General features: G+C 39.0%; 2 protein-coding genes across 12 annotated transcripts in view; one reads left to right on the plus strand and one right to left on the minus strand.

Moving 5' to 3' along the window:
• Nucleotides 1-1,163, minus strand: part of WDR78 (WD repeat domain 78) — a 105,532-nt gene extending 104,369 nt beyond the window's left edge. Inside the window, 2 exon segments of the mRNA XM_025393022.1 lie at nt 995-1,079; nt 1,082-1,163. Coding sequence (XP_025248807.1) covers nt 995-1,079; nt 1,082-1,163 — 167 coding nt within the window.
• The window catches only part of MIER1 (MIER1 transcriptional regulator), a 63,498-nt gene continuing 43,113 nt past the window's right edge, over nt 1,071-21,455 (plus strand). For 3 of the 11 annotated variants that reach the window (XM_025393052.1, XM_025393092.1, XM_025393102.1), the window contains exons 1-4: nt 1,231-1,427; nt 2,471-2,571; nt 5,542-5,615; nt 16,584-16,608. In XM_025393052.1, the coding sequence (XP_025248837.1) occupies nt 5,556-5,615; nt 16,584-16,608 (85 nt within the window). In that variant the 5' untranslated portion in view covers nt 1,231-1,427; nt 2,471-2,571; nt 5,542-5,555. Of the gene's footprint in view, nt 1,428-2,470; nt 2,572-5,538; nt 5,616-6,900; nt 7,059-16,583; nt 16,609-16,741; nt 16,779-21,455 lie in introns of those variants that run through there. The other 8 variants (XM_025393043.1, XM_025393076.1, XM_025393066.1 and 5 more) reach the window with 6 other exon arrangements.

A 21,455-nucleotide genomic window follows, 5' to 3' on the forward strand; every position in this document is an offset into this window, starting at 1 on the left:
GGAGCGGTAGGATGGACAAAAGCGTGAGTACCATATCCAAGAGAGAATGCAAGGTTCTCTCCCAAGAACTCTCAACAAGTTTCGCTGAAGAAAGATTCGCTGAGGTGGAGGAGATTGGAGAGGGGAAGAGAAAACAAGTAATTAAGGAACTTTGGAGGAACTTAGTGGACAGTATTATGGGCAGTACTAAGGAACCATTTAAAGACAAGTCCACATAGCTGTGTGCTTTTCTCCACTCTTGTTCAACTGATGCATAACAGTAGAATGCTGGAAGCAGGAATTAGTTTTAAGGTAAGATGGTATTGAGGAGAGGACAATAAAATACCTCTACTACAGAGCACAGCAATGTTTGGCCTGGTGGCTCACAGAAGCTGAGGCTCTTGAACGTCTGGGCACAGCATGAAGGCATCAAGCTTGAGAGACTGCAGGCCTTAACAAACTAGAAGTGCTAGGAGGAAGGATGGTTCTAAACAAACCAGGTCTTTTCTCACAGAGCAAGCACAGCAGTAGAGATTTTATTTTATTTTATTTTTTAGACAGAGTCTCGCTCTGTTGCTCAGGCAGCAATGGCACGATCTCGGCTCACTGCAACCTCCATCTTCCGGGTTCAAGCAATTGCCTCAGTCTCCCAAGTAGCTGGGATTACAGGCATGTGCCACCAGGCCCGGCTAACTTTTTGTATTTTTAGTAGAGACCAGGTTTCACCATGTTAGCCAGCCTGGACTCGAACTCCTGACCTCAGATGATCCAACCGCCTCAGCTTCCCAAAGTGCTGGGAATTACAGGCGTGGGCCACCGCACCCGGCCCAGTAGAGATTTTTTTTAAAGACTGTGGTAGGTCGATAAAGGAGCCATTTGTCGCCTGGGCGCTTCGAGGTCTAGAGACTGAACCCAGTTGGGGTACGGCCCTTTCCAAATCCAGAAATATCTATTAATAGAAGGGCTCCCTCCGGGACCCAGGGGGATGGACTACGGTTTTAACGCCGGAACTTACAACCTGAAGTTCTGCTGCTTGTGACTGCCTGCCGGAGAGACTGGCATGGTGGTGACCAGCTGGGGAGTGGTCCTCCACCCCTTTTCTGGCCGCCTCTGAAGTCCCTGTACCTCCAAGCCCCTGCGTTGGCGGTTCGGGCCGAGGATCCGGAATGTTTGCCGGGCGTCATGGCGACGGTGGAGCTCTGGCTCAACAAGCGGCCGCGCGGTTGGCTGGCGGCACGAGGCCGAGGAGGAGGGCGGAGGCGGAGGGGAGGGCAGAGGGTTGGTGGAGCAGGAGGAAGCTCCGGACGACGACTAGAAGAAGGAGGCGGGCGGCCCGGGCCTCAGGCCCCTCCCAGGCTCTGAGTCTCCCGGCTGCAGGCGGATGGATGGGGCTTCTTCAGGCGGTGGCGGCAGCAGCGAAGGTGGCGGCGGCAGCAGCGGCAGCGGCTGTAAGTGCAGCCTCCACAAGCCATCTCTCCCCTTCTGTTCCAGTTTGGGATGAGGGGCTCCTGAGGTGTCCTCAGTCCCCTTTCTCTCCTTCCCCTCCCCCACAGCAGTGTACCGCCCGGAAGACCCTTAACTTCCGGGGAGGGGCTGCCTCAGAACGCGCCTGGCTTGCTCGCCGCCGGCGGCCGAAGGCGCATGCGCAGCTCCCTCCCCGCCACCGCCCACTACCTCCCAGCGCCGCCCTTTTGCCTTTGCGGTGGCGGCGGCGCGCTGGGAATCCGCTGCGGAGTGAGTTCGCCTCGCCCCGTTCGCTTCGGTCCGTGATCCCAGTCGGGGTGGGGCTAAGCTGACCACCCCGCTGTGGCTCCGCCTCTTTCTCCTGTATTTCCCTCACTTGTGTCCCAGTCCCAGGAGGCTCCCGCTTGCACTGCAGCCTTTATGGTGAGCAGCGCCCTGGGCCAACCTGCCCTTTTCGAATGGAGTCAGGGAGGGAGGAGAGACTCGAATAGGGTATTACTGTGAGGAAATGAGGTCCTCCTAGCGCGTGGGAGGATCCCTTGGGACAGATGCTCGCCGCTCTTTAGTCTTGTTGTTTCAGCTTGTAGTGGTTAGGTCCCTGGCCTGGAGCCTGTGTGGTCCCTGCATGCTGTGTGACCTTGAGCGAGTCACTATCCCTCTCTGGGCTTCAGTTTTCCCTATTTAAAGCTTCCTCCAACGCTAGAATTCTGTATTTCTGCAGAAGAACTTACGTAATTACAAGATTGATTTGGCTATTGAGGCCGCTTCACCGAGATGACCCGGAGTTGACTGAATCTTCTTCACTCATGGGTGGAATGAGGCGACCTATTTATTGGGTCGCTTTTATTCCTTTACCATTGGTTGCAAATTGCATGACTTAAGGCTCATTAAATGTTTTTCTAAAATTGTCATGGGATCCTTGTCCTAATTCCCGACCATCTTTTTAAACATGTGAAACAGGGTAGATGGTGAGCTTGTATCTCGTTTCTGTCTCCTTGCTACTGAGGCTCTCTTTCCTTTGATCCAGATGGTGTGGTCGCTCGATTCTCCCAGTGCCTGGCTGAGTTTCGGACGTGGTTAAGAACCAACTGGTTGAGGTTCAATGCAGACAAGACGGATGTGATGCTGGTAGGCAGGGGTACGCTTGGAGATTAAGGGAGGGAAAAGCCAAACTCCCTCAAGTAATGTGAGATTATATTACTCTTCTTATATGTTCCAGTGTTTGAGAATTGATGGGCCAAAAATTTCCAGAATTTGGGTGAGATAAAAATAACATGTCATCAATGTAAGAACCATAAACATACAGTTTGTAATATGCTGATAAAATGGGGCCACTGGATAGAACTGTGTAAAACTTATGAAAAGAAAATCCAAAACTGTTATTTGAAGAACCAAAAGCCTACATAAGTGTTTTAGAGTGACATTAATAATAAAAAATGAGACTAATGAAAAGATGATGCTGATTGTCACTATAGATGTGGGACTTCTAAATGTAATAGGCTAAGTTTTTTTAGATTTAGGTATTTTCAACCAAATTAGTAATTATCCATACAATTTTACCACCACATCATAAAGGCATAGTGTAGGCTGTTGCTTTTAAATAAAAATTTCAGGAAATAGTTTATAAACTAATCTCAAAAGAGACTCATGGACCCTGAAAATTGTTAGATACAGAATTTTTTAGTTTTGGATGTGTTGTATTAATCTATTTCAATCAGCTAACCGCAGAGTCTAAACTGTTATAAATACAGTATTTTCTTGGTGCATTTTGAGAGGTACCTTTTTGGATTGCATAACAGGTTTATATATGATATATATATATGTTACTTGTATTTGAATCAGGTGTTGGTACTGAATAAAAGGTTATATTTCTTAGGTATACGTAAATTGCTGAAGAAGTTTGTTCATTGGTTCGTTTAAGGTACTGGTTGAAGTAAGATTGTGATACTAAATGCTTTTGTTAAAAGCATAATAATAACTGAGGGGTTTGTGTGTGCGTGCGCCTTATAGCCTCTATAGAATTGTTTAATAATTTTGAATGGAAGATTCAGTAAATTGCTTACAAATGATTTATCAATATAATAGCAGTTTTGAGTAGCTTAATGTCATAAAAATTAATGTTAGTTTGCCCGAAAATAAGGCAGCTTTTAGGTGGGCAATAGGAGCTGGAGGCATTTATTCAGGCTTTCTATAGTGGTTTTTTGTTTTGGGACATTAATCACAAACCTCACATAAAATTGGAATTCACCACACTTTTTTAGTTTAAAGATTTTATACACAATTTCAACAGAACTACTGTTTTGGATATCACATTAATAAATAACAAGGTGTAATTAAGCAGACACAATTAATGGTGCATTTTCTCATGCCTTTAGCTCTGTCATGTCCTATTTTCAACTCTTCTAGTATGAATAGGCTTTAAAAATAATTTTTTTGTTAACCCAAGTATAAATATTAACTGTTTGCATTTGGATACAAAGAAGATATCTGTTGAATTAATCCAAAGTGCTGAAGAACTAAGGGTAATGGATGGAAACAACAAGGAGGTAGATTCTGGCATAATAAAAGAATGTTTTAAACATTTGAACTTTTTTTGAAAAGAGGAGCCTTTTTATGAGATATAGTGAGTCACTGGAGGTGTTTAAACATAGGCAAAAAGCCTGGTAGTAGAAGCATGATGAGAGATTACTATTTTGACAGAGTAGAGACTTGACCAAAAGATCTCTAAGGTCCCATCCAACACTAAAATTCTGTGACTAGTGAATAGTTAATTTTTATATATTTAATACTGAATAGGGTAAGTAAGCATTTTGAGAAAGACTTTTCATTCCCTAAGGTGGCTCCTGAAAATTTTACAGTTAAGTGTATCACTAAAATAAAATAATAGGGGAAGTATACTGAATTCAGTGGTAATGTGTTACCTATGAATTGCAGTATTAGAGCTGTTTCTTTTTTATAATATCTGAACCTAAAAAGACCCACTGAATCCACATTTATAAAAAGGGGAAGGAGAAAAATGTAGAGATTTTCTTCCCTCAATAATAATAATACCATTTAAATCTAGTAATATTGACACACAATATTAATAAACTTAAAAAATTATTTAGGCCGGGCACATTGGCTCACGCCTGTAATCCCAGCACTTTGGGAGGTTGAGGTGGGCGGATCACAAGGTCAGGAGACCGAGACCATCCTGGCTAACACGGTGAAACCCCGTCTCTACTAAAAATACAAAAAAACAAAATTAGCCGTGCGTGGTGGCGGGCGCCTGTAGTCCCAGCTACTCAGGAAGCTGAGGCCGGAGAATGACAAGAGAATGACGTGAACCCGGGAGGCGGAGCTTGCAATGAGCCGAGATCGCGCCACTGCACTCCAGCCTGGGCGACAGAGCCAGACTCCGTCTCAAAAAAAAAAAAAAAAAAAAAAAATTATTTAACAATAAGATAGATACCCATTCAGAAATGTTTCAGACTTCATTTTCCTGACAATTTTACGATTCATTCAGTAGGTTACTAGACTGTGATCCCCTGCTCTTTATCACAGTTGGGATTTCTGTTGGTAATTTAACTGAAGAATCAAAGATTCAGTGTACTTAAGCAAGCAAGTTATTCCTGTACCTTGTATTTTAACACTTTTAATTTTCCTTTGGTAGGCAAATTTCATAAATTAGCTTTCATATTTTAATGGAAAACCTTTTCTCCTTCATCTCCATGGTATAAAGCCTGAGTTTGTACCTCTAGGCCCCTAATTGTGTCTGTACCCACCTCAGGTCCATGTACATCCATTGTTCTTTGCCTTCAGCTCTTTTCATTAAGTGTATTGATTGAAAACTATTCGGATATGAACTGACACTTTTAAAAAGTCATTTTTATTTCAAGTCCAAAGCACTGACATAATTCAACAGGGTAACTCTTAGAAACTATATACCTCTGCTAAAATACTTATTCCCCCAAGGAATCCTGAAAAACACTTTTACATAAGTTTTCTAAAAAATAAAATGAAAATACTGTACAGTACAGTTAATGGTAAAAATTGTTTGTAGATTTGGGAACCTTAAAGTTTTCCTTTCTCTTCTTTCCCTTGCTTTTCTTTCAGTAGAAAATGTGCATCAGATGTTTATGTTTAATTGGTTTACAGACTGTCTGTGGACTCTTTTCCTGTCAAATTACCAGGTAATGTCCTTTCACTTAGCAGCTACTTCATATATCTGTAAATGCAGTTTATTCATGCACAGATTATTATTGGACATAGCAGTTTCAAATTAACGTTGAATCTTTGGAAATAGGAAAATGCTTGATAGAGTCTAGAATTTTAAGGGAATATAAATAATTTAATAGCCTCCCCTATATTGCATTATAAGTTAAGTATAAACTTTAAGAAAAATTGTATATGTACACATTTATGCAATATATTGTAGCATTGGTTCACATTATTTGGAGGGAATGAATAATTCTCATATTTAAATGGTTGATTTTGGTAGCCACTTTTGAAACTGCATTAAGAGGAACCCTTGAAGATTAGGAAAAAAACTCAGTCTTTCGAAATAAAGACTTTAAAACTGGTTTAGTAAAATATGTTAGTGACTGTTTTAATGTCACCTTTGTGTTATTCAGTATCTGCCTTAGTATAATGGAAGTGAAACATGTTAGTTACTTTGAAATCATTGGCTCTGGCCATCATCAACATTGTCATCATGGCCAATTGGCAGCTGTAGGCCAATACATTAAAATAAACTTTCAAGTTACCGGCATTTCAGGCGTTGCAAATAAGTAGGTTCTCCCTCTATGGTACTAAATAGATGATAGCCATAAAATAGTCAATTTTCAGTATTTTAAATTTTGTCTAGTTGCAAAATTCAACCAGTACATAACTCTGTTGCTACTGGCATGACAGAAGTGTGTGAGAAAACGCAAATGACATGAGGATGGCAGACTGCCTATCACAACCCCTTCCATTAATTTTTGCTGTGACCTCTTTCGAGATTTGGGGATATAGAATTTTACATTTCCTGTCGGGAATCTACTGATTGAGAAATATTTGTCAAGGCATAACCGCTTTCAAAGCACAATTCTTGCCGCTGTTGCATCACAGCAACATCCGTTTTTCAGCAAATGCATTCCAAAAACGACCTACATGTAGAATATTACGTATTTTTCCCCTGCTGTGTCAATGCTGGATGTGGCTCCTTTGGCACTGTTCCTTGACCCCTCTGATCCGTAGACAACCCCCTCCGCCTGGAGTCGCGGACCAGCTGGAGCCAGAGAAGCGCCCCGCGCGGATGCCCACCTCCTCCCACACCCACCTTGACTCCGCCCCCTCCGCTCTTCCCGGGGAGGGCCGGCCTCGGGGCCGCGCGCGCGCCCTTGCTCCGGCGCGCGCTCGCTGGCCTTTTCCCTCCAGTCCAGCCCAGCCGGGGCGCCGCGAGGGGGCGGAGTGGGGTGTGGTGGGCGCGCTCGGGCGGCTCCTGCGCGTTCCCGCCGAGGCAGTGGCGGCGGGAGCAGCAGAGACGGCAGCGGCCGGAGTCCCGTTGCTGAGTCTCACATCCGGGTTCTGGCGGTGACCCAGCTGCGGCCGCCGCGGAGATGTGACCCGGCAGTACGGCAAATATGGCGGAGGTAAGGGAGCGAGCTCCCCCTCCCTGTCCCGGAGCCGGGCGCCCCCGGCCCTGGGCCGGGGAGGAGTGGAGTGGGCCTGGCCAGGAGAGGCCCGGCCCTGCTGGCGCCACTGCCCACCTGTTGTCTGGAACAGGCCGTGCTTTGGGCGGGAGCTTCGCCTGGAACTTAGTTGGGATGGGTCCGGGGTTAGGAGGAAGCGGAGGCGTACTTGGACTTCGGGGGCAGTTTGAAGGGTAGTGCAGCGTAGTAGTGCGGGGCGAGGGGGAGGGGGCGCCCGCCGGGGAAGGGGGGGTCTGTGGCGCAACTTCGCCGGCCGGTGCTAGGGGCCAGGAGAGAAGCTGCTGCTTCCTCTTGCGAAGTTTTTTCCCTTCCTAACCGAGATGCTGTTGCGCCCTTCCGCGTCACCCCCACCCGTTTACGACTGACATCCAGTCTGTGTTGGTGGGGAAAACGTAAGGCTGACGGCCTTTGATTAACTCTGTAATTTTCATGATTGTGGTAAAATGAGCGTGGAGAAATTAACCTGGCCAGCCGCGGTCCAGCCCTCAAGGTTGGGGGGAGTCTGCCCATTTATCCAGACAGTTCCATCGCCCTCTCCCTAAGGTACAACCTCTGAGTTGCTTTTCCACCTCCCCCACCACCTTCACTTTCCAGGCTTCCCCTCCTTTCCAAATCAAGGCTACCTATTCTTTCTCTTCTAATTTTTCTTTCATTGGAGAAGCTTTTTCTTGTTTCTTTTTGCTTGTTTTATAGAAAACAAGTTCCCAAAGCCCCTTTCTTTGATTTTACATATTTGGGCCGCATTTGGCGGGCATACAACTGCTGTTGATTTATCATTAATCGGAACTAAGTATATGCTGCTGGAACTTTAAGTAACTGGAAGTTTAAACCTTTAAAATATCTGAAGTTTTGTGAGGATTTGTTTTGTTTCCTTTTTTCGTTACCCGTGGAACAATTTCGGTATTCTTTATCTCTGGGAGTTTGAGATGATATATCTGGATTTTATGTCTCTTTTGAAATAAGGCACTGTAAATTTTGATTGATAAGGCATTTCTCTTGTTTGAATTGCCATTTTCATGGTTTCACAGGCACCCCAAAACAGATTTAGGAAGGAGGGTGAGATTTTACTGTAGCAGTCAGGGCTGTTTGCTGCCAATATTCTTTTTAAAACGTTCAATATCTCTAATTTACAACTCAATTTAGATCTTAGATTTATTTTCATTTCTTTTGCTCTTGGTGGTTAAAGAATTGTATTTCCAGGCGCACGAATTGGAGAACGTAGTACTTTCTGTTTCCCCAAAATGTGGCTGTGTTTGTTCCAGTAGACTGACAATCGGTACCTGGATTTTAGTCCTGGTGAGGTTCTTATTCTTAAGTGTTACTTTCCTTCATGTTTAAGGAGTTGTGTGCAGCTGAATTTATACATTTTGTCAGTTAGTGTCTTCAGTGGACCCCTTTCAGTGAATATCTCATAAGCAGCAGTGTGCTACATAGGTAACGTGGTTTCTTCTCTCATGATGTTGCTCAGGATGGTTTGAGCTTTAAGGTGTGTAGTCATACTAAGGCGAGGTATTACTGAAGGAAAATAGCTTATAGAGAGAAATTTAAGTTAAAAAAACTTAAATTTAAAATTTATGTGTTTTTAAAAAACAAATTTTACTGCTAAGGGAACTAAAAATCTAGTATGTAAAAGAAATTATGTTAACTTTTTTGTTTTAAAAATTAAAGATGGTTGCATTATTGTAAATTAAAGGAAAAAGATATTTTGATTCACTAATCAGTCGTTTCCTAATATTTTCTAATGTATGTTTTAGTTTTCTTAAATATTTTATCAGTTCGAGAATGGAACGTTTTGTAGGAACACATGGATGGTTCAACTTCAAGAAGGAAATAACTGGAATTTCGTTTTTAGTGTTTAATGACCTAATATCTTTAAACAATTTATCTTCTATATTCTTCAGTTACTTGTAGATAGTTTCATATATAGTGAATTGGGGAAGAGTTAGAGAACTTTCGTGATCTGTGTCTAAGACGGGTGAAGAACTGAAAAGTACAATTGATTTATAATTTTCCTGGCCTCAATACTTGAATAATTACGATGAGTTTTGAGATCAGTGGTTTTAAAAAAAATTAGACGAAGGAGAAATGCTTGGTTGGCTTCTACTTTGAGCTCTCAGTAGATTCATTCTTTATGAAGCCAATATAAAAGCATGTGATGAAATAATCCAGATGCTGAATTATTGTGCTTTTGATCAAATAAATCTGAGGATTTAAGGATAGCTTGTGAAGTAACAGTAAGTGTAAAGCAACAGTATATATATATTTGTTAAATCTGAGGGGGAAAACAGGTTATTGAAGTATGTTTCCAGAGAAAAATGTAGGTATTACGGTTCTGAGCTTTAAAAAAAAAAAAAAAATTGTTGCTTCCTACAAGAGCATGACCCTGACCATGTTTTTCCAGAAAAGCGTTTAATTCTTGAATACAAAGTGCTTTATATGTGAATAGGATATACTGATTTTTTATATTTGATCTGATTATCTTAGTCCATAATAGGAAGTATATATTGATTCTTTAGTTATAACATTAAAGCCATATTTAATGTACTTAGAATGAATGGCATATGCTCCCTTGCTTAATACCTTTTGGCAGTATTTCTCATTGCTTATTATCCCTTAAAATTATTTACCAACCTTCTAAAAGGACGCTCTTCTACTCACACTTAAAGGAAGGAAATTACAGGATAGTTGCAGTTTTACTAACTGCAAAAATAAGAGGAAAATGAGAGAAAAAATAAGAGGAAGAAATAGTTGATCCTTTGGGTTTTATAAGGAATGTACTAGGGACCTTTGGGAGCGAACAATTTGTCTTTTATTTTAGCGTTTGTAATCACGTAAGGGACTTTCTTCTCAAGGAAAAACCATGGCACAATTCAAGACCTATCTTTTCACGTAGGCCACGTTTCTGTGATATAAAGAGAGAAAAAATTAATGGATTTGCTTTTTTCTATTTAAGTATTTTAGTACTTTCAAAGATGGTATATAATCTTTTTATTCACTTTCACACTTACCTATTATTTCTTTTTAAAATGGACTCCTTGCTTAGCATTTTTTGAGTGTGTTTGGATTTTGTTTTTTAAGGAAGGATTATGTTAAATGTTACTCATGAAAACGTTAATTTCTACTCTAAGCAAAATGTGTTTCACTGCAGTGAATTTAAGCCTCAAATAATTCTCCACACTAGTAATGAAATTTTGTTTTCATGTTTATACTTCAGAGCTATTAATATTTTAAAAGTAGTCGAGATCACCAGTGCGTGAGAGTCCTAAAAAGCTTAATTCAGTGGCAGTAAGAGTCAGGGTACTTGAATAGGTGGGAAAGGTTTGGTGGGAGAAATAAGTGAATTATTTTAAGATAATTCTGGTAAGTGAGACTAACAAGTTTTCTAAATAATTCAGAAATAAAACACTGCCATTGAAGCTTAAGCATGTCTTTATGAAAAGTAATCAGCTATCTAGAAATGCCTGCCTGGCTTGATGTTTATTCAGAATTCATTGCAGTGATTAAATTGTTCAAGTACCAGTCATTGCTTGGGGCTCGTTCTGTTTGTCTTTTTCTGTGGCTTAGAACAATAACTGTTACTATGTAGGTATGAAATTCATAAAGTAGCACCCCAAAAAAGTGTTTCTGCAAATTGAGATTTTTTTCTTAACAGTCCTAGATTTTAAAAAATAAATTTAAACATATCGCATGCATTTAGCTACAAACTCCTTAGTAGTGTTAGGTTTCTAGAGCAATTTATAATAAAAGTAAAGTTAGGTCTTGAAGAAAATCTAAATCTTTTGATCATAGAGAAAATGAAACTGAGCAGAGAGTTTACGTAGTTTGTCCCAGGTCGTGCAATTCATCTATGGCACAATTTAGACTGGAACCCAGCCCTCTGTATTCCTAGTGCTTATTTTCTTTTTCTTTCTTTTTTTTTGAGACAGGGTCGGTCTTTGTTGTCTAGGCTGGAGTGCAGTGGCAGGAATCACATAGCTCACTACAACCTCAAACTCCTGGGTCAGATGATCGATCCTTCCCTCGCATCCTCTCAAGTAGCTGGGACTATAGGCATGTGCCATCACGCCCGGCTAACTTTTTATTTTTTGTGGAGACAGGGTCTCGCTATGTTGATCAGACTGGTCTCGAACTTCTGGCCTCAAGTGATCTGCCTGTCTTGTGCTGGGATTATAGGCGTGTGCCACTGTTCCCGGTCCTTATTTTCTATGATATCATTTTACCTTCTGAATTATTACTACTGTAGTAAATTGCTAATTTTAGGTTAAGTACCTTCTTAAGCTTTTTATACCCCTGAATTCCTGAGAGTAACAACAAAGTTAAGTAACTTAATTTTATTGGAGGAGAGGATTGAGCCCTCTCCTCAATTGGGCCCTTGACATGGTAACCATCTTTCACCCTAAAGTAGGACCAGGATAACTCTTTCTAGGCTTCTAATCCCCATCTCCATTGCTCTGAGAATCTCTGACTTAGAGTCTACACAACTAAGAAAGTGATAGCAATACTTAAAGAAATGGTGGTGGAATTGGTTTGAGGAGAAAAATTTGTTCAGACAGTAATACTCATTCAAAGTGAGCTTTTGATTGCCGGGAATAAAAAAATTCTAGTAATTCCTTCATGTTTCTATTATGTTGTTGTTAGGGTATTTTTTGGTGAAAATAATGGTAATGTTGTAGTTAGTTATTTCTTTACTCTCAAATTATAGTTTTCTGTTGTATGGGACCATTTCCCACCATGTTCTAGAAAAATGTAAAAGAATTATTTCAGCACACCTGAGGCATTGAATATTTGTTACAACTATTAGCAATTTTATCAACTAAATCATACAAATATGTGCGTAAGGGTCAACTTGCTATAAAAGTTACTGGAGTTTGTTTTTAATTTGTTTTAGCCCATTCATACTCTGTATACAGTCTTTGTCTCTCGTGTTGTTTTCTATCTCAGATAAGATAAATACGTACCCCCAAAACACTGAATTTTTCAAAATTATGGCTTAAAAAATAGTAGCAAGTGCTGGTTTTCTTAAAAATCAAAATTTAGAGGAAGAAAATGAAAATGTCTCGTAATTCCACAAGACAGTGAGTCCATAGTGACTTTCATTTTAAGAAAGAATGCATAGTGCATGAAAGTGGTTAGAAAATTTCAACAGTACAGAACGGTATTAAATGAAAAAAGCCTCTTCTCCCTTACCCCATTCCCTAGACGTAACTATTGTTAACAGGTTCTTGTATGTCCTTTTGAGGAAAAAAAATTTTATTCCATATTATTCCATATTCCAGCCCAGTATACACGCTGTCCTACAGTTTTCTTTATACTGCTAATTTTTTTTGGCATTTATTCCTTTGTCAACACAAACAGATATCTCATTATTTTTAATGGAGTCATAGTGTTCTATTGTTTGGAGAACTATGTATGGAAGAACTGTGTATCATTTCTAATCAGCTAAGTGATGGACTTTAAATGTTTTCTAACTTTTTGCTATGAACAACTTTGTGGTAGTGAATGTTATATATCTATGTCTTGGTGTCTGTTTTTAAATCTATCAGTAGGATAAGTTCATGTTGGCAAAATGATATCCAGTGTGGTTGACATAACTTATTTCATTATGAGTGCACTTTAAATATTTTTTAAAACCCAATTTTAAATCATCCTTCCTAAAAGTATTTTTTCTAAAAATAGGTATTGTTATAAATAAGCACTTACTTAGCTTTAGTTTTGTTTTGTTTTTGTTTTTTTGAGACGGAGTCTCTGTTGCCCAGGCTGGAGTGCCGTGGCACGATCTGGGCTCACTGCAACCTCTGCCTCCTGGGTTCAAGCAATTCTGCTTCAGTCTCCCAAGTAGCTGGGATTACAGGCGCCTGTATTTTAGTGGAGACGGCATTTTGCCATGTTGACCAGGCTGGTCTCGAACCCCTGACCTAGGGTGATTTGCTTGCCTCAGCCTCCCAAAGTGCTAGGATTACAGGTGTGAGCCGCCGCACCTTCCTTAGTTTTGTTTTTCTCTCTCCTTTCTCCCTTCTAGTTTATGGTAGTAATTAATGGTAGATGTTGGGGGTTTTCCTGGAAGGTATTGTTATAGTAACAGTTTCTAAAGACTGATAACAGTCTGACGTGACAGATGACTACTTGCAGTCACATTTTAAACATACTTTGAACTGATGAAAATCATTTCAAAAAGAAAAGAGAGGCCGGGCGCGGTGGCTCACACCTGTGATCTCAGCACTTTGGGAGGCCAAGGTGGGCGGATCACGAGGTCAGGAGATCGAGACCATCCTAGCCAACATGGTGAAACCCCATCTCTACTAAAATACAAAAAATTAACTGGGTGTGGTGGTGTGCACCTGTAGTCCCAGCTACTCAGGAGGCTGAGGCAGGGCAATCGCTTGCACCCACAAGGCCGAGATTGCAGTGAGCCAAGATCGCCCCACTGCACTCCAGCCTGGGCAACAGAGCGAGACTCCATCTCAAAAAAAAGAAAAAAGTGAGAGTGAAGGAGGAGAGAAGTGAAGAGTGAAAAATTTGAGCAGTTATGTCTCTAGAAGGTACAAAAGAACACTATAGAAGGTATAGAAGGAGGAGTCAGGGTCTAGACATCAGGCCTGCCTTCACCACCTGCCATGGAACCTTGATCTAGTCAGTGTATCTCCTTGGGTTTACTAATTTATAAAATGAGGTAGGTGGGGCAGGTATTATTCCGATATTTATGATTATGATCAGCTAACTAGATGCTTTTGAAAATGTGTAGCACTGGGTTGGGCATGGTGGCTCACGCCTGTAATCCCAGTGCTTTGGGAGGCCGAGGCAGGGAGATCACTTGAGGTTAGTTTGAGACCAGCCTGGCCAGCATGGTGAAACCCTGTCTCTGTTAAAAATACAAAAATTAGCCAGCCATGGTGGCACACGCTTGTAATCCCAGCTACTTGGTAGGCTAAGGCAGGAGAATCGCTTGAATCTGGGAGGCGGAGGCTGCAGTGAGCCAAGATCATGCCACTGCACTTCCGCCTGGGCGACACAGCAAGTCTCTATCTCAAAAAAAAAAAAAGAAAGAAAAGAAAATGTGTAGCACTATATAAATGTAAGCTGGATGTGCTATTTTATTTCATATCTAAATAAAAAGTACCCTTATTCCACACCCAAATCTCCTATATTAAGATGCTAAACTCACTTGTTATTTTGAAAGATCATCACTTTTGATAATTAGCTATACAAAGTAATGTTTACAGTATGAAATGTTTTCAAATACCAATTTTTTAGAAACTCATCTTTGATTTAATGGGATATATTTAACTTTAAAGAATCTAAGCTCAATCCTACCCCCAAACATATAGAACAGAATTTTATTTTGGAAGTAAAATACTAAAATATATATGGATACTAAATGTATCTGTAGGCAGACCACTCTAGTTCTCCCCCTGTGCTAATCTAGATGTGCCTTTAAATCATAGTCATTGAAACATTCTAGTATGTCTGACATAATCACTAATGTTACCTTTGAACACTGGGTGTTGTACTCTGTATCAGCTATGCTTACAAATGCTACTTGTCCTCAAGCATGTGGTATCTTAATCATAGGAAAGTATTTGCAGCCTTTTTCAGAACTTTATTTACCACCAGAGCAACAATCAGTAAGGTATTTTTTGGCATTCACGACTCATGAGGCCTTTTACAAACTGAAGTATATGAACACCATTTACAATTCAAAATCTCTATTGTTAATATCTAGCATCAATAAAAATGTAACTTATTCTTCAATAAAGTAACTTGTAATTAAAAAGCCTTTTTTCTTAAATCGGAAAACTGTTAAATGGAATAATTATTCCAATGTTTGTAAGTCTTATTTTGTGTGGGTAGTGAGCGTAGGATTAGATGAAGATGGTCATTAACATTGCTTGTAGCCTTACAGAGAAGGTTTTGCCTACAGCTGGGAAGTATAACTACTTGAAACACAAGTGGATTAATATTTTAAAATATTGATTTACTATGTAATAATTTGTGTGGTCGTTAACTCCGTTTTGAACCAGAAATGTGTAGCTTTGCCCAAAAGATGTTAAGCAAGCTGGAAACCCTTTTTGTGGTTACATTACTCTTGCCATGTCACCCTGTTCTCCAGCTTCCCATTAGAGCAAAGAGATTTAAAAGTAGCACTGTGTTTACTGTGTTCTGGCAGAGTAACTTTAAAATAATGATAGTGGTGTATCATTGAAAATACGCAATACTGGTTATTGTCAGATTTTTGCTAGACAATGCTATAGGAAGGAATTATTCTCTTATAAGAATTTAACAGAAAAAGTAGGACCTTTGAAATAGTGTGCTGCAAAAGAATGTGAGTCACCATATGGAATATAGAATCCCATGCTTACTACAATTACATAATATGTACAGTTTTAAAAACAATTTTAATACCCTATAGGAATTTGTCTTAGACACATCGTTTTTGAAAAATAGAGAATTTCATTCTTCTGTTTTCTTCTTGCCTCTCTTCCCCATTACTTAGCAGAAAGAAAATACTGCAAGATCCCTATCTTTCCTCTGCTAGTGCTTTTGGCCTCCCACCATCTGTATTTTCTTATGGGCATGAAATAGATACTTCTGAATGAATTGGTGAAGCTTTAGTTCATGTTATTTGAAGCATCTTTTGAGTTTTTAATATTTGTTTTGTAGGAGTCTTACATTTGTAGATGATTTGTTTATAATTGTGAATTAACTGAACTAAAACACAACTGTGCATTGTCAAGCAGTAACATTACTGAAATAAGTTGCTACCAGTTTTATTTTCAAATTTTCAAGTTGTGGTTAAATTTATAATAGGTAGAATGGTAGAGTAGAAGGAGCATTATAATTGGAAATCTGTGTAGTCTTGCATCAGATAACCTAAACTCTGTAGGCTTTTGCTTGAATGCTTGCTAATTCTGTTATAACTTAAAAATACATTGTTTATCAGTAAAGTTAACCTAATATAGTGTTTGGTGCTTAGAATTTTAATTTTTCATTTTGCTTTGTTACAACTTAATTTTTATTTGAGATAATGTCCTAAATTATTTCTGTCTCCCATCTCACACTCACTTTTTTTAAGTCAGAGACCAGCTTGATAGCAAACTTTGTGCATAGTTCTGTGTTGATAGGAGAAAATCTATTTCAGAAAATTCCAAGATCTAAAATCATACTACTTAAACCACATATGTTATGAGGTCCACATGTGCCTTTAAAATCTGAACTCTATATTATTGTCTTTATTTCTAGATTCAGGAGTGTTTGGAATTTTTCTTTATGCTTAAATGTAATGAAAGGGAAAGGATTATATGGGAGGTTTTAGTTTGTCTTAGAAAATGCAGACATTAGAACTAAAATGCAGACATCAAAACTTACCATAGTTTTTGGCATCATAGTAGTCATTGAATAATTTTGGTAATGTTTGTGAAGATACATTGTGCAGAAATACTAATTTTTCCTCTTTTCTCCTCTTCTCAGCCATCTGTTGAATCTTCAAGTCCAGGTAAGTATTTTCTATATTTTTTATAATCTCTGTTTGAGTAACATTTGTCCTATTAGTTACATAAAGACTAGAGGAGTTAGACTATTATCTGACTTGCTTTTCTTCTGAATGCTTCTTTTCTCTGGGGAAAAAGAAATGGATGAAATGTTTGACTACCCATGAAAGTACAGGTGAGGCTGCTGTGATTTCATCCTAAAAATGACTATTTTGGGGGGTTTTCCTTTTTTTGGTGAGTTGCCATATGTATTTCTCACAGTTGTACATTATTGTTTGACTTGTAGTATATATATAAAGTGTACTTTTTAAAAAGGAATCATTAGCTTAGAAATATTTAATAGAATAGATAAATAGAAATCATTAGAAATATTTGCTTATGTAGGAATTTCAAAGTATTTTTATTTGAGAAAAAATTGTTAATGTATTTCAGAGGGAGGGGAAAATAAAGTAAGCAAAAGATTCAACAAGTGAATATGTAATGTAAATAAGGAATATTCTAAATAAGGAAATCATTCTTAGATTTGAGTAGGATCAAGTTTTATGTTCTGACCACACCTGGGATTTTTGTATTCTTTCTCAAATATAGCACATATTCATTTTTTCCTTAGAGATTGCAAACCTGTGATCTTTGAATCAGATCTGTGCCACAAATGTGGTTTTTTTTTTGTTTGGCCACTGTAGTGATCTTTAAAAATAAGAATATTTTATATGTGAAATCTGGATTTAGGGTTCCCATGGTCTGGCACCACTGGGTACAGTATTTCTACATGGTAGTAATTCATTGGAGTTGAAGCAGTGAGGAAAGAGTCAAGTACTAGTCTTTTAGCCTCAGTGTCCCGTGACCATCAAGAGAAATGGGACTGCCTTCTGCATGGGATATGTGGGTTGAAGAGTAGTCCAATACAGAAGAGTGAGAAAGTGAGGCATAGTAATGTTTTATTTGAAAACATCTCACATGTATTGAGTACTTAGATATGATGTATTCTATATTACTAAATTTTCCAGATTATTGAAGCAATCATCTTTCTGTGTTTTAAGTTTTAGGAAGAAAGCTTTTAACAATGCTTAACATAAGATACGCCTGTTTTCATGGTGCAAGGTCCTTTCTATGAACATGAATCATTGGACTCTGAGGGTTGGACTAGATCACATCCATGTCCTTTTTAAATGACTAGTGTACTCAGTTGACGCTGATTTTGTCCTTTTGATTTCAGTTGAAAGCATCTTACTCTTTTTAATATGCTTGAGAGTAAAGTGCATTAGGCTTTGTGCATTTCTGAAACTCAACCATTTTTTTTGAACTTTCTGTTTTATATGTATATCCTGGATGGTTAAGATTGGGAGTAATCTGATGTTACATAAGTGTTAGGTCACTATATTCATTTTTAGGACATGGAATTATTTCTGATTTTTTTTTTCAAACACAGAAATTGTTTTCATAGAAAAAATAGGTCCTACTTGTTTTTTATAGTATTGTGATATTGCAAATAAAACTGAGATATTTCTGATGAATTTTTGAGGCATTCATCCGATAGTACATACATACATAAAATAATTACTAAGAAAGTGGTATTAGTAAGTGGCTTTCTCAGTTTCCATTACATTTGAATCAGCCTAGGCTGAACTGGAAGAATAATGGAGTTTGAAGAATACAAATGTTGGCCAGGCGCAGTGGCTTATGCCTGTAATCCCAACACTTTGGGAGGCCAAGGCAGGTGGATCACTTGAGGTCAGGAGTTTGAGACCAGCCTGGCCAACATGGTGAAATCCTGTCTCTTCTAAAAATACAAAAATTAGCCAGGCACGGTGGCACATGCTTGTAGGCCAGCTACTTGGGAGGCTGAGGTGGGAGAATCCTTTAACCCAGGAGGTGAAGGTTGCAGTGAACTGAGATCACGCCACTCCAGCCTGAGCTACAGAGCGAGACTCCTTCTCTCAAAAAAAAAAAAAAAAGTCTTTGATCGCTTTGCTACTTGTTGAATACTTAACAGATTGAATGTTTTCAGTTTTCAGTTTAGTTCAATTTTCAGAAAATCCAGTTTTCTTTAGCTTGTTTTCAGACTGAGATAGATCTTTTGGGTTAGACAGTATTTGTCATATGAGGCTTCTGCCCAGGGCAGTGTTTATTGTTCTTATAAATAATGCTAATTACAACCAGTTATAAAAGTTGGTAGAGAAAATTAGCAATAGTCATGTAAAAAATTTTTCGGTCCCCTGGTGAAAAGGCTGTATCCTTTGTAGCATCTGTACTTTGCAATCAGTGCTAGTAATAATAGTCACATGACCACATCAATTGCTTTGTTTGTAGTCTCCAGTGTAAGCCAAAGTAGAGGCACAATGTAAGGCTTTTTACCTGTCAGACTAGTAGCCGTTAGAGGTAGGGAATTAATGGAGGTGAAGATAATTTAAAAAGTGGTTAAATGAGTAGACATGATACAAATTAAATTTACCTTTGAAAAGATATAAGGTACCTTTTCAGCAGTAGCATGGGATTTCATGACAAAGCAGTGACATTTGCCTAACTCTGATGCAAAATACTTAATGTATACGAAGCACCAGACCCATTACCCCTAATGATTTATCATTGGGATTTTTTTTTTCCTAGGAGACAGCCTAATGGTGGACCTAGCTATTGACAAGAATAAGATGGTTAGTTGGTTCTAAGGAACAAGGCAAAAAGAAGTCAGATGAAACAGATCAGATTAAGGAAAGAGAAAAACTGAAAATGGAAAGTTTATGGAAAAAAGCGTAGTGTGCATGTAGGGAAAGGAATTGGAGTGAGACAGGAAGTAGTTCACCTACACTTTGTTATTTGATGTAATAAGGGAGTGAAATGGCAAGTCTTCATACATAATTGGCTTTGCAAATAATAACAAAAAATGGACATCAGGTGAGTTTTAACACATGATTTGATGCTGTATACCCGTGAACTTGAATTTTTTAAAAAGTCAATAGAGTATAACAAGGAATTAAGCATAATTATTTTTGATATTACCTGTGTCCAATTACAATTATATTCTGAGTGGGATAATAGTATACAAAGAGATGGTGTGAAGACTTTTTAGGGTCTTTCTGCCCACAAGGGAGAAAAGTATAGCAGCATTTGTAGGGATACATATTTACTGGACCACTCAGTGTTCCAGAAGACTCCTGAGTGAACTGAAAAGTTTGAGGAGAGTTTTCTTTTGAAAACTCAGAAGAGAAAAGGATTGGGACAGAAAACTACACCTATATTAATGTTTCTCAAATTGTGCGCCTATGAAACCCTTGTGTCCATTCCCTCAAGCAGTACTAAGATGCTCTGCTGAAACTGTGCTAAGCTTTTCTTAATTTCTGGAAGAAAATTAAGATAATACGCTTTTCTAAAAGTTTTTATTTTGTAAATTATTCTGAAACTTTGATAAGCGTTAATTCATTTTTACTATACACTGGTAGAAGGTATCTGACTTGGCATATAATTAGGTTTTTAGTTTTCTATTTAGTATCAGTTCCTCCCTCCCTCCTTCCTTCTCCCTTTCCTTCCCTTTCTTCCTTTCTTCCTTTCTTCCTTTCTTTTTTGAGATGAGGTCTCACTGTGTTGCCCAGGCTTTTCTTGAACCCCTGAGCTCAAGCAATCCTCCTGCCTTGGCCTCCTAAAGTACTGGGATTACAGACATGAGCCACTACGCCTGGTCTAGTATCAGTATTGTGCTTCTGAAAGGGCACAATGATGTTAAGTGCTTCGCCATGTGACCTGGCTGGCATTCACTTGTCTTAGTACATAGACTCTCGTTGAGTATTCTTTGAGGCAGTATACTAAATTAATTTACGGGAGGCTTGGAGTGCAATAAAAGCATAGGTGTTGGGATTAGTATACCCAGAATTCAAATTCATCTTTGCCGTTTACTGGCTTTGTAAGTTTAGACTTGCTACTTAAAATCTCTAAGCCTTGAGTTTTTATTTTGTTTTTTTCCTCTTTAAATGGGGTGATAATACCTACTTCGTAGGATTATTTGAAGATTAATTGAGATAATGTATATGACGTGCTTGAACATACTGTCTGGCACATAGTAAGCACTCAAAAAATGATTCTTTTGAAAATTGTTGTAACTGAAAAACCCTAAGCCTTGGGCACTCCTTTATTCATAATAGTCAGATTTTCAAGAAGTCAGCTCTGTCTCTTTGCTTTACTTATTGGTTCTCTTTCTGGAGTGAAATGAAAGAATAGGTACATCTATTAATGTCTAACCATCAACAGTTAAAACTTTAAAAATTGCTAATTTTTCAGTGTTCAGTAACTCATTTGTTTATTAGTAAACAATGCTTTTGCAAATCTAGGTCCACATTGGCAGTAGTAAAACATGGGGATATTTTACAGACTATGTATGCCCAGCCTTTGCATTATGCTATTTACAAAGCTTGACCCTATAGGGTCCAGCAGTATTCCCCAACCACATGTCAGTTACCTACTAGATTATTTTTAATGACTTTGATAAGAGTTCTGTATGCAGTTTTAATACATTTTGCTCTTCTACTCAGTCTTTTGGGTTATTTCTGATCAAAATCCACTAAATTAAGGACAGCTACCCAAATATTAGATTTTTTTTTTTTTAAAGTCAGGCCCTTGCTCTGTTTCCCGGGCTGGAGTGTAGTAGTGTGATCATGACTCACTGTGGCCTTGACCTCCCAGGCTCAGGCAGTTCTCCTGCCTCAGCCTCCTTACTGACTGGGATGACAGTCGCACAGCACCACACCCAGCTAATTTTTAAATTTTTTTTAGAGACGGGGTCTCGTTATATTGCCCAGGCTTGTCTCAAACTCCTAGGCTCAAGTGATCCTCCCGTCTTGGCCTCGTGAAGTGCTGGGATTAA

Source organism: Theropithecus gelada, chromosome 1 (genome assembly GCF_003255815.1).
Source record: "Theropithecus gelada isolate Dixy chromosome 1, Tgel_1.0, whole genome shotgun sequence".
Lineage (NCBI taxonomy): Eukaryota > Metazoa > Chordata > Mammalia > Primates > Cercopithecidae > Theropithecus > Theropithecus gelada.